A 14,226-nucleotide genomic window follows, 5' to 3' on the forward strand; every position below is an offset into this window, starting at 1 on the left:
CTCAAGAGGCAGGTCAGGTGGTCTGGTATTCCTATCTCTTTCAGAATTTTCCACAGTTTATTGTGATCCACAGTCAAAGGCTTTGGCATAGTCAATCAAGCAGAAATAGATGTTTTTCTGGAACTCTCTTGCTTTTTCCATGATCCAGCGGATGTTGGCAATTTGATCTCTGGTTCCTCTGCCTTTTCTAAAACCAGCTTGAACATCAGGAAGTTCACAGTTCACGTATTGCTGCAGCCTGGCTTGGAGAATTTTGAGCATTGTTTTACTAGCATGTGAGATGAGTGTAATTGTGTGGCAGTTTGAGCATTGTTTGGCATTGCCTTTTTTTGGGGATTGGAATGAAAACTGACCTTTTCCAGTCCTGTGGCTACTGCTGAGTTTTCCAAATTTGTTGACCTATTGAGTGCAGCACTTTCACAGCATCATCTTTTAGGATTTGAAAGAGCTCAACTGGAATTCCATCACCTCCCCTAGCTTTGTTCTTAGTTATGCTTCTGAAGGCCCTCTTGACTTCACATTCCAGGATGTCTAGCTCTAGGTGAGTGATCACACCATCATGATTGGGTCGTGAAGATCTTTTTTGTACAGTTCTTCTGTGTATTCTTGCCACCTCTTCTTAATATCTTCTGCTTCTGTCAGGTCCATACCATTTCTGTCCTTTATGGTGCCCATCTTTGCATAAAATGTTCTCTTGGTATCTTTAATTTTCTTGAAGAGATCTCTAGTCTTTCCCATTCTATTGTTTTCCTCTATTTCTTTGCATTGATCACTGAGGAAGGCTTTCTTATCTCTCCTTGCAGCTCTTTGGAACTCTGCATTCAAATGGGTATATCTTTCCCAAAGTTACTTCATTCAAATGAAGTAAAACTGAGTTTTATAAATGATGGTGAAATTTTAATCTTTTATAAAGTAATAAAGTTTCAACGTATGTGTATTAATGCCTGTAATGCATATATACCCCATTCTCTATATTTACACAGGCACACAAACACACACACACACACTCAGATTAAAAAAAGCAAAACACAAAAAAACTACTGAGGGCTACAAAGGCTGATAGGAAGATGAACACAGATGATTTGGGATGCCCAGCTGGGCAGAAATTTAAATAAATCATCAGGCCTGAGTTTGGAATAGACACTAATATGAGTTAAATATGAGGTCACAATAAAATTGTGAGCATACCAATGTAGTAATGTCAAGAACTGCAATTATGTCATACTGTATGAACTGCTCCCCCATATACACAATAAAACATATGGTAACAATATCTCAGTCTCTTTCATAGACATTTTTCTTGGGTAAATGCTAACATCTCCAGATACATATATATCTATGATAGGAACAAATATGTTTCTCCGTGAGAATTATGACAATAAAATTCAATATAAGTACTTTGTTTGGTCATAAGCCTGACTATACTTACTTGAATTACTGAAAAAGTGTTTTAAATTGCTATTGCTTGAACTCCCAGTTGGGGAAGCTTCCGCAGGAAAAGCATCACGCAGCCTCGCACAGCACATTCCTGGACCAGGTGGTATAGAAGGGATGAAAGGTGCTGCCGGAGGGGTGATGGGAGAGCTGACTCGTGCACGGATCGCACTTGATGAGAGAGGACAGAGGCTAGGAGAGCTGGAAGAGAAAACTGCAGGCATGATGACCAGTGCAGAGGCATTTTCCAAACATGCACACGAGGTAAGCTGCCTATGTAAATATAGGCTTCTTCATCCAGTAATAACTTTAAACATTTAGGTTCTGTATAAGAGAGCCTAAACAGATATGGCACTCTAAGCAATCATGTGTGAGAGCCAAGCTAACTGGGACCTTGCTGTATGTATTATAATTCTCCTTGGATTGGGGAGGAAAAAAGTGCTTTTTTAAAAAGTATTATATTAATATTTCTTTACCTTAGAGGATGGCTTTAAAGAAAAGTATCTATTGGTTCTGATACACTGGGTGTATCAGAGGTACTTAGGTTTATCATACGATCCCCCCTCAAGAAGGTGTGAGGGGCAGCAGAGGCTGAATTCACACACTCCTTTTTGTCTCAATCATTAAAAATCATTTCCTATCAGGCAAATCTTTAGAGCTTGACTGGTTTGTAAAAATACCTATCTGTAGTTTATTTCACAATATAAAGGTCATTTTAGAAGTTTTGAGGTTTTGGTATGTATGATGTGCTCAACATGAGCTTCGATTAGCACTTTTAAATATTTTTTAACATCTTATGTGCCTATTTTTTCTTTGCAGTTAATGCTGAAATATAAGGATAAGAAATGGTACCAATTCTAAACTTCAAAAGAAGTTATGACTGCTTTGAGAAACCATTATTCAGGGAAACCAAATTTATTCCCAGCATCAATACTCAACTGCTAGAAGCCAGTTTCTTCTACAAAATGTTCCATTACAGTCCATCTGAATTTATCATAAGGGAGACTTATCAGAGACACTGTACAATCCAAGGCTGGAATCCTGGTTAAAATCCCAAGATATGGCTGAATTTGCCTTTTCCCACATGGAATGGAGCTATCATCTTGGCATGTCGTTTGCTAAGGATTTACATTTAGGAACTACGGGGAGTCCTTCTGATTTGAAAAAATCCTGTACAAACAAAAAGCATTAATGCACTTAATGAAACAAAATGCATGATAAATTAACATCTTAAGAGGAAAAGAAAAAAGCATGTTGTGACAGAAGAAAAAAAAGATTTACGGTAAACTATTTTTATAAATTGGGCCACACCTGACAATTTAAAAAAATCTGTGTTAGAATATAAATGCATTTCAAGTACATTTGCGATACCCAGCTGACAAAGCAAACAAAACCAGAGTTTTCTTGTCATCTCTAACTTTCATTATATACTAGGACATTATTGAATTCTTATGTCAAGAGTCTGATTAACATTGTTTTCTCTCCGTAAAATATTTTACATTATTCACAGTTCTCAATCATAATCAAATATAGCCAGTACAGTAAATTATTCCTAACACAATTATTTCCATCACCTTCAGAACAAGTTGCTATTTTTAGTCACAACCAATGCAGGGTTGGGTCACCCTGTATTTTTTCAGCTTGGCTTATACTCTGCAGGGGAGTTGACAATAGGTTTGGGGAAACTAGACTCACAAGAACAATGCAGTTAGCTTTGAGAACTGATTTCACACACTCTGGTTTCAGTTTCTAAAGTGATATATTTTTAATGTTCCATTTGTATCCCTGTCTGCCGATTACACAGTACATTACTGTTTAGTCCCCGTGGGGTCTTCAATTCAAAGGTGCTCTTGCAGCCTGATACTCACAGACCAAACTGGTCATTCTCTAGTCTGATTCAGTAAAACCTCAGTTAATGTTTTAGGAAAGGGATTCTGACATTTCTGATTAACAAGGGCTTTCATTAGAAATTGCTTTGTGGTTCAATATTTATTACCAGGTTATAAAATGTGGTGGTGTTTTTGCTAGCTTGGGTTTAGTCACCACTATGGATGACAGAAACAGAGAGTGTAATGATACAAAATCAATACTTTTGTCACTCAATTGGCTAAATAACATAAGCTACAGGATTATATCAACAGATACCAAACATCTACTCATTATTAAGAACTCTTCTAAAAGTGGAAGAAAGAATATCCTTAATATGATAAAAGATATCTATCAGAACAAAGAAGTAGTAGAGGCCAACAAGATAAGACACCTGCTACCATTATTTAACATGATTCTGGAAGTCAGGTCATAGGAAATGCAGCTTCTGGGACCCATCCAATAATATGTATGTTTTTCTTTCAAAAAGAATCTTTTCAAAGAAAATTAATGGGTTCGACTCATTGAATTTTGGTTAATCAGGGTCTTAATAGACTTACATTGTGTTTCTTCAGAATTCTCCATTTTCCTTAAGTCCAGGATCTTTTATTAGCCAAAAATAGTATTTGAGCTTTTTTTTTTTTAGTTTTTAAACTTCTGGTGAATTTGTTTTAAGAGGCATTTCTTTAATGTTCTCAGTAATTTTGACAAGAGCAAATTAATTTTGAGAAAGAAAACAAATACAGAATATTTTAAAGCATACAAACAAAAAAAAAAAAAAAAACCAGAAAGGACAAAATAGCATTTCACAGAAGTGCTTAAAACTCTGACCTTAATGAACAGACCAAAAGTTTATAACTGGCACATCAATTAGAAGTAAGGTGCTTCTGAAATGCTTGAAAAGAGGTTCTTTTTGTCTTTCAATATAGTTTTTATAAACCCTTTCTTAATGTAAGGGTAACTTCATCCCACAAACTTGTGATTAGTGGAATACAAATTAATGAGGTTTTACTGTATCAAAATTATTTTTATAATTCAAAGAGATAGCAATAACAAGAATGTGATATGGATGTGATTTTTCTCTGAACATTCTGTTGTACTGACCTTAGCACACGCGCGCACAGACACACACATACATACTACTACCACCACCTAATCATCACCATCATCTTTGGAAAACAACTACTGTTGATGCATGGAATACTTTACATCTCTCTTCTCTACTATTTAACTGTCTTGCCTTTACCTTGAAACATAAGAAAAATACTCCTAGTAACTTGAACAATGATAGAGAAAATAACTCTGAGCCTTAGTTGTCATTAAATTATGTTTTGTCTGCTTAAGGTGATATCAGAAGATAAGGCTTGCAGTCTATAAGTTGACCTTATCTCCTTATGACTCCCTAAAGAGAGAAGCCTTTCTTACTGTCCCAGGAGAGAAGTAGGCCTTTAGCATTATAATTCATCATGAAAAATTGAAAGCATGTTTTTCTGGTTCTAATAATGCCAGCAATAATCCCTACCGATAAATTATCTTAACCCTGGAGTTTGGAGGGATGGATGACTGATTCATCATTTATTTTAATCCCCTGCAAGAAGCAGTACTATCAGCTCTGCTTCCTACACTTCACTGAGACCCAGACTTAGTGCCCTAGTCGTCATCAGGATCACTGTCTAACTTTGGAAGGATGGTGACAGAACTGAGTGAGATGTTTTCTGATAATTTAGTCATAAAGATTATTTTTCAAACCTTTCATATAGCTTTAGAATGATTCTCAAATTCTCAGAATCCAATGTCTCTACTACTCAAAGATACTAAGGGATTATAAAGGAAAAAGTTTACTGTTGGAGTCCTTTTATAAAAATGTGAACCATATGTCTGTTACCTGCATTAAGAGGTTACCATGGCTTTGAGAAAAGAAAAGGAAAATAAAGATTATGTCCAAGGTTGGCTGAAGGAGATTAAGAAGAGTAAACTAAAAATCTTCATTGGGTTAGGATCATTGGGACAACCCAGGAGTTTATCTGTATGATTATAGTTTGTCCTTGTGGGAAGACACCGTAACTTGATCACCTTTGTTCAGAGAGGGCAATGCCAAAGCGAGTCAACATTCCTGCCAGGTCTTGCTCTTTGCATCAGGAGAAACATGGTAGTTTCGCAGCTTCTTCACCTCTGTCCTCTGTTGCCCCAACCCCACTTCTGAGCAGTTACTGTTTCATAGACGCACTGCTCCAGATGTCACAAATACATGCCAGTAAGTCACATAATTGGACTGCACTATTGTAGGGAGCATGGTTGTAGAAGTTTATTGTATATATTTGCAGACAACATAGCCCTGAAAGGACAAAATGCAAAACAGGAAAGGTCTGACTTGGGGAAGAAGAGGAAGTACCAACTTAGTACAGGCAGGCTCAGGCAGACAGGGACATGGGAGCCAGAGTGAAGTAGAAGCAGCTTTGATGGAGAACTGAAGCACAGCTGGTCTATTCAAACACTTATGTAGGGAAGTGATTCTCAACTTTGGCTGTGCATAAGAATCACCTAAGGAGCTTCTAAAATTCCCAGTTACACCCAAATCTTTCAGAGTGGAAACCAAACATGAGTACTTCTGAAAGCCTCCAAGATAGTTCCAATGTCCAGCCAAGGTCAATCACTACTACTAAGGAAGACACATTTGTCTGTACTGGCCAGTGTTCAAGCCCCACTTCTGAGGCATCAAGGAAAGTAAGATATTGGAGATACAGTGTTGGCCAGACTGATATCTGTGTTGCAACCCAAAACAAGTCTTCTGTACAAATTTCTGACCAGGCAGTGGTCCATTAACTCTTATTAACTCTGTCTTTGTGATTGTCTCCTAGTGACTTTGCCACTAATTATTCCCGTTCAAACATCTAGATTTTGATTGCCTTAAACACGTGACATCAAAAGACACCAGAGATATCATAAAAGTTCAATAGCATTAACACTAAGTGGAAAACTAATTCTTACTAGTTGGATAGCAGAAATTCTCAAAACGATCATATACTAAATCAGGTCCAAATTTATTACGCATTTTTCATTTGGAGGAGACATGGATACCAGCTACGTGTTCTGCCACAGTGACGTTTTATTGAACTTAATCTTAGCAAGAAGAGAGAACATCTCTCCTTTTTTGATTGTTGTCTTTGCTCCCAGGACAAAGTATTTGGGATTTATTTTCTAAGTTACTAGACTTGTGTTTAAAGGAAAAAGGCTTCCAACTCTCTGTGTGGCCTCCAGTGCCCTGAAAAAGTGCTTTCACCTTCAAAAAGGGAGAGTCTTCCTATCCAAGGAAATACTAGTTAATGAAAAAATGGGAGTTCCGTTCTCTCATCTCACACTGCTCCCCTATGGTATTGGCCCACCCTTCTCAACTACAAAGCCAGAAAATGAACTAGGTGGTGGTTATTGACAAGTGTACACAGGATCAAAATCTCTAATAACCTATAATTTTTAGTACTTAATTATGTGATGTTTTATTCTAGGAAATAAGAAACAGATGACATCATTGATGTATCTTTCTTTCATCTTCAGAATTTTTGCATCTTTTCAGAAAATGACAAATTACTATTTTTCTGTTGCACTCAGCAATTGTGACTATACTTAAAATTCTTGTAGTCTGTAGAGATATCAATAAAATTGTATATGTTTGTACATAGATGCTCTCTTATGTTATGATGTCATATACCACTAATGATTGCTGCAAAGATTAAATATGGACAAAGGTAAGACCCTCATTTGCAACACTGTGAACCATGGTTTTGCAAGCTATAACTGTTTTAAAAAGGGCAGGTGGCGGGGGGAGCTGTGTACAGTATATGTATTTGAACTAAAATAGGGAAGGGGAAATAAAACCTAAACATCACCAACTCAATGGATATGAATTTGAGCAATCTCCAGGACATAGTGGAGAGCAGAGGAGCCTGGCGTGCTGCAGTCCACGGAGCTGCAAAGAGTCAGACACAACTCAGCAACTGAACGACTACAGCAAAGTTCCCCAAACTGAAAGATTTTGCTAGAGTTTATTCATCTAAAATGGGAGAAATAAATAAGATGTATTTACAAATTCAACATTCATGGCCACTTCCTCACTTTTTTTTAAGTTCAAACCTTAATCCCATGCAAGAAAAAAATAATCTATTATAGGCTTATACTACCACCTACATCACGAACATAGACTAACCTGCACCTCCAAAAGTCCCTCAGGAAACTGCATTCTGATGCTCCTCTGGCTCTCATCCGCATGGTTAATTCCTCTTCATGCATTTTCTTTATATTTATCTCCACTGTGGCCTTAGCAAACTAATCTTATTTTTTCAAATGCTGTCTAATTATTCAGAAACTATTTCCCACCACCACCATTTCCCTCTTAATTTTGGTTCTGTACAAAGATGGCAGAAAAACAAACCAACCCTAGCCTAAAGAACATTTTTTGATTAAAAGTAAAACTATGAAGACAAACCATTCCAAACTCCAAATACCCTGTCTCCCCTTCAGAATGTTCTCAAAAGGATCCATTTATTTATTCACCTCTTTGAATTACAATCACTCAGGATTCATAGATTTGTAATTCAATGTCTAAAATACTGATTTCACTTTCCCCCTTCCTTTTCTCCCTCATCCTTCCCTTCCTTCCTCTTCTCTTTTTCCGTTCTTTCAGTCTGAAAGTCAATCAACCTGAGCAAGTTGTTTATCACAGCCCCATAAAGGGACCACACTGGAACAGGGTGAAAGGGACAGCCAGACGGACAGAGCTGGAGTGAGGAGCAGGGTTAGCGCTCAGGCTAACAGGTGCCTGTATGAGGGAGGCACTGAACAGGGCAGAAGCCAGCCCCGCAGATCAGGAGACTAGAGACGGAGCAATTGTGTAAATTACTGAGGATGCAGGAAGCCAGTTTCTCCCTGTTGGAGAAGTACAAATAAAAGGGAAAGCGAAAATAATCCCTGTAGTATTAGATTAGAATTTGAACCACCTGTGTGAGTTTTACACCCACACACGATATTTAAAAAGTGTGTGTGTTGTACACATGCATATCCTAATTCCAAACACAGAGGACTGGGAGCATCAGCCAAGGAACCAGGAGCACACCTAGTACCTAGACTTTAATTTCTGAACACTTTTCTCTGCTAAAAGGAACTGAGGCTTCTTGAAGAAATAGCTGGTTTCAAGGTTGGAACATGTTTTTGTGCCAGAAAATATTCAATGAACCATATGGATGTGTCAAAAGGACACATAAGTCAGCTTGGAAGGGAATATACAGGCCAAATCAGGGACAATTTGTGTATCAAAAGTAATGATAGTAATTTAATAAAATAACTCATGAGTTCACACTGATGTTAAGTGATTAATTAGGAAAAGAGAGAGCTTTTCTTTACTGTAAAATGTCAACCAATAATTGTGGACAGAATTTTAAAATTTCTCTTTGGCAACCACTGTCGTAAGAACATGGGCAACAAGTACCAGTGAATGCTAAAAATAGTTAAAATGGGATGGAGGAATAGGATATTTAGTCTCAAAATATCTTCATGAAAAGTACTTGTTAATCATTATATATACATTGACATATACACATATATGTATATAATTTTACACTGAAGAAACCTGGCAGACACTATTTTAATCATGTGATAAATGTTACCATAACCAGTAATGGAATATCATGTATATCTGATAAGCATGTAATGAAAAAAACAGCATCACCTCTGTGATAATGCTGCCAAAAATGCACCATCTGGAAACACTGGATAAAGCCCAACTGAGAGACATTCTATAAAATTACCAGCCTGTATTCAAACTTCCAAGGTTATGAAAGTACGGGGAAGACGGATGTTCCGGATTTAAGGAGACGTGACAAGTAGGCATGACACATGATCTGAAATTGGACCTGTTTGCTATGTAAGACATAATTGGCCCAATTCACAAAACTTAAGTGTCGTTTCTCACCTGAGTGAGTGTCTGTGCTATTCTTGAAATTTTTATTTAGGTTTGAAGTTATTTCAAAATAAACTTAAAAAATAAAAATATTTTTGATTTTATTGATTTACTGGCATTTAATAACACTGTCTTCTCCTTTTATAGCAAATGAACAGTCTGCCCAAATAATCTATTTGTCTATTTCTATATCCTTCTCAAACTCTTAAATTACTATAATCTTTATATTATGTCCTACTGACCTTTTTTAGTTTAGTTTAATAGGTATTGAGTTTTTTTCTGTAGGTAAAATTTCAAGATATTATCTATCTCAAAAAAAAATTCCTGTTGAGACTGACTGAAATTACAGTGTTTGTAGGTTAATAAGTGATAACGTTTTTTGCTAGAATCACTTTGTCTAGGATATCTTCATCTTTTTAGTGACAACCATTTCCCTCAATTATGTTGATAATTTTGCCTTCACTAGGTTTTTCAAGTTGCATATCTAGGGTATCTGCAATGGCATCAGTGTCAGTATTTCCAGTCAGCTGCTTCTTTAACTCTATGTCCAATTTGAATTTCACTTTACAGTGTTATCATTTTTCATTTTGCTGGTGTACTTGTATCTTAATTAGCCAAATTATTCTTCTGGTTAACTATTTTTTATAAAATATCACATAATTTAAACACTGGGGGACCAGAAGTCAACATTGAAAGTGTTAGTCACTCAGTCATGTCAGACTCTTTGCAACCCCATGGACTGTAGCTCACTAGGTTCCTCTGTCCCTGGAATTCTCCAGGCAAAAGTGGGTAGCCATTCCCTTCTCCAGGGGATCTTCCTGACCCAGGGATCAAACCCAGAACTCCTGCATTGCAGGCAGATTCTTCACCGTATGAACCACCAGGGAAACCCAGGTCAACATTGTTACGTGCTTTACTGTCTGTATGTAAAGTGAATGACAGATGTGCAGTGACTAGTCATGGACGAACTTTGAAAGAAGTGATATAATTGGTAACTCCCCAGAATGCGTGTATTAAGCTTCCTATTCTTGGTGTAAAAAGTGACTACAAGCTTACTGGCTTAAAACAAATTTTGGGGTGATGCCACCAGGATAGTGACATAAGCCATTCCCACCTGCACTCCTTCTCATGAGGACAGCTACTCATGGATAAGACACTGCTGAGAAAACCCTAGAGCATGATGAGTGAGACTGAAGCACCCACTGTACCACACAGACTGAGATAGACCACATTAGAAGGATCAAAGGAGATGGTACATGCTGGCCGCATGGCCTCTACCCCACGCCAGCACAGCATGGGTCTCCCCTGAGCTTACAGTTCCCCCAGTGAGAAAAGAGATCCCAGTAGACATCCAGCTGTTCTAGTGTTTTGGGTCCCTTTTTGGGAGTCTCATTCAGGTCTTGCTTCATGAGAATAACAAGGGAATCTGCAGGGCTTGATCTCTGGGAATTAGATTGTGAAGAAGTGGAAGGGCTTGCAACAACAAGCACTCAGATCTTACAGACCCAGGTCCTACCTATAATGCCCAGGTAGTAGTCCCAACTAGTGGTTTTGCTAGTCTGCAGAGCCAAGACAGTGACGAAATCTGACTAGTGAATCAGTAAGGTGTATGTATGCCTGACTTGGGACCTCAAACAAAGATCACTTCCAGTCCTGGAGCTTGGTCTTCCCCCCCTCCCCCTCCCCCTCCCCATCCAGGTAGGGGAGCAGAGTCATAGCTCCACTCACTGCTCAGTGTAGCTCCCAGTCCTGCCTAACCAGAAGACTTTGGGGTACAATAATCACTTTAATGTAAATAAGTTATCCAATCAAAAGATGAATGGATTAAAAAAAAACAAGAACACCACATGACCCTCACTTTAGCCTTAAAGACACTCATAGACTAAAAAGGACAGGAAAAAAATATGTCAAGCAAACGATAAATCCTCCCCCTACTCCACCCCCAAAAGCAGGGGATCTATACTTAGCAGGCAAAATAGACTTTAATGTAAATACGATAAAGAGACAAAAAATGGTCATCACAAAAAGATACAAAAAGAAGTTCATCACAACTGTAAATATTTACACATCCAGTTAGCAGAAACTAACAGAACTGAACAGAGAAATATACACTAATACAAATATAGTTGGGGACATTAATACCCTACTTCTCAACAATGGATATATCATCCAAAATGAGAATCATTACGGAAACTGTGAATTTGAACAAACGGATCTAACAGCCATAGACAGAACTTTCTATCCAGTAACAGCAAAATATACATTCTTCTCAAGCACAGTACATTTTCCACAATGTAAGTCTTAACAAACACAAGATGACTGAAATTACACTAAATATCTTCTATGACCACAATGGTATGAAACTAAACATCAGTAACAGGAAAAAAAAAAACCCAGAAAACTCTACAACTACAAGGAAATTAAATAATACTCTCCTGAACAACTGATGGATCAAAGAAGAAATTAAAGGGGAAATAAAAGAGAATCTTGAGAAAAATAAAAATGGAGACAAAATTTATGGGATGTTGTAAAACTAGTTCTAAGAGGAAAAATTCACAGCAATAAATACCTACATTAAGAAACAAAAAAGACTAGTAAATATTGTATATTTTACAAATTGAATGTTTGTAGCAACCTTGCATCAAGCAAATCTATTGATACCATTTATCCAACAACGTTTGCTCATTTTGTGTCTCTGATAATTCTCTCAATATTTCCAATTCTTTTTCATTATGATTGTTTGTTATGGTAATCTGTGATCAATGATCTTTGACATTACCATTTGCAAAAAGATTACAATTCACTGAAGGCTCAGATGATGGTTAGCATTTTTTAGCAATAAAATATGTTTTAATTAAAGAAGAAAAAGTAAGATCTCAAATAATCAACCTAACTCTACAGCTCAAGAAACTAGAAAAAGAAGAGGAAACTAAGCTCAAATTTAGCAGAAGGATGTAAATAACAAAGATTAGAGCAAAAATAAATGAAATGGAAAACAAGAATAGAAAAGTTAAAAAAAACTAAGAATTGCTTCTTTAAAAAGATAAAACTGACACATCTTTACCTACACTAACCAAGGGAAAAAGAGAGAGGACCCAAATCAACAAAATTATACACCGAGGAAACCAGAATTAAAAGAGACACGTGTACTCCAATGTTCATCACAGCACTGTTTATAACAGCCAGGACGTGGAGGCAACCTAGATGTCCATCAGCAGACAAATGGATAAGAAACTTGTGGTACATATACAGAATGGAATATTACTCAGACATTAAAAAGGATACGTTTGAATCAGTTTTAATGAGGGAGGTGAAACTGGAGCCTATTATACAGAGTGAAGTAAGCCAGAAAGAAAAACACCAATACAGTATACTAATGCATATATATGGAATTTAGAAAGGTGGTAATGATGACCCTATATGCGAGACAGCAAAAGAGACACAGACGTATAGAACAGTCTTTTGGAGTCTGTGGGAGAGGGAGAGGGAGAGGGTGGGATGATTTGAGATAATAGCATTGAAACATGTATAATATCATATGTGAAACAGATCGCCAGTCCAGGTTCAGTGCATGAGACAGGGCGCTCAGAGCTGGTGCACTGGGATGACCCTGAGGGATGGGATGGGGAGGGAAGTGGGAAGGGGGTTCAGGTTGGGGAATACATGAACACCCATGGCCGATTCATGTCAACATATGGCAAAAATCACTACAATATTGTAAAGTAATTAGCCTCCAATTAAAATAAATTTAAAAATATATAAATGAAAGAGGAAACATTACAAATGATGTTTGTAACAGAAATACAAAGGATCATAAGAGGCTATGTACAACTGTATTCCAACAAACTGGGCAATCTAGAAGAAATGAAAAAATTATGAGAAACACACAACCTACCAAAACTGAATCATGAAAATTAGAAAATTTGGACAAAGTAATTGCTAGTAAGAATATTGATTCAGTAATTAAAAAAACCCTCCAACAAACAAAAGCCCAGGAGCAGATGACTTCACTGTTGAATTTTACCAAACATTTAGGAAAAAATTAATGCTAATTCCTCTCAAAGTCTTCCAAAAAATCAGAGATGGGAACACTCCCAGACTCATTTTATGAGGTCAGCATTACCCTGATACCAAGCCAGAAAAGGATACTACAAGAGAAGAAAATTACAAGCTAGTATCTCTGATATACAGATGCAAAAATCCTCAACAAAATACTAGCAGACTGAATTCAACAGCACACTAAAGGAATTATAGCCCATAAAAACTGAGATTTATACCTGGGATACAAAGATGTTTCAATACACGCAAATCAATAAACATGACATGCCATTTTAACAGAATGAGGATAAAAATCATGATTATCTTAATAGACGCAGAAAAAAATTTGACAATATTCAACATCTGTTCATAATAAAAACTCTTAGTAACTTAGGTATGGAAGGATTGTACCTCAACATAACAAAGGCCATATATAACAAGCCCAAAGCTAAAATCTACTCAATAGTAAAAGGTTAAAAGCTTTCCATCCAAGAGTTAGACTAAGACAAGGGTGTCCACTTTCAACCACTCCTGTTAAAAATAGTACCTGAAGTCCTAGTACTAGAAATCAGGCAAGAAAAAGAAATAAAAAAGCATTCTATATATAGAAAATAGAGATGTAATGATGACTATAGTTGACACTACTGGATTGCATATTTGAAAGTGACTAAGAAAGTAAGATTCAACCAGTCCATCCTAAAGGAGATCAGTCCTGGGTGTTCACTGGAAGGACTGATGCTGAAGCTGAAACTCCAATACTTTGGCCACCTCATGCAAAGAGTTGACTCATTGGAAAAGACCCTGATGCTGGGAGGGATTGGGGGCAGGAGGAGAAGGGGACGACAGAGGACGAGATGGCTGGATGGCATCACCGACTTGATGGACATGAGTTTGGGTAAATTCCAGGAGTTGGTGATGGGCAGGGAGGCCTGGTGTGC

The 14,226-nt window shown here is 37.2% G+C and overlaps 1 protein-coding gene across 5 annotated transcripts in view; it reads left to right on the forward strand.

Moving 5' to 3' along the window:
• The window catches only part of STXBP5L (syntaxin binding protein 5 like), a 317,733-nt gene extending 310,761 nt beyond the window's left edge, over nt 1-6,972 (forward strand). For all 5 annotated transcript variants that reach the window (XM_018043989.1, XM_018044072.1, XM_018044062.1 and 2 more), the window contains 2 exons: nt 1,478-1,698; nt 2,254-6,972. In XM_018043989.1, coding sequence (XP_017899478.1) covers nt 1,478-1,698; nt 2,254-2,295 — 263 coding nt within the window. In that variant the 3' untranslated portion in view covers nt 2,296-6,972. The remainder of the gene's footprint in view (nt 1-1,477; nt 1,699-2,253) is intronic.

Source organism: Capra hircus, chromosome 1, assembly GCF_001704415.2.
Source record: "Capra hircus breed San Clemente chromosome 1, ASM170441v1, whole genome shotgun sequence".
NCBI classification, from domain to species: Eukaryota; Metazoa; Chordata; class Mammalia; order Artiodactyla; family Bovidae; genus Capra; species Capra hircus.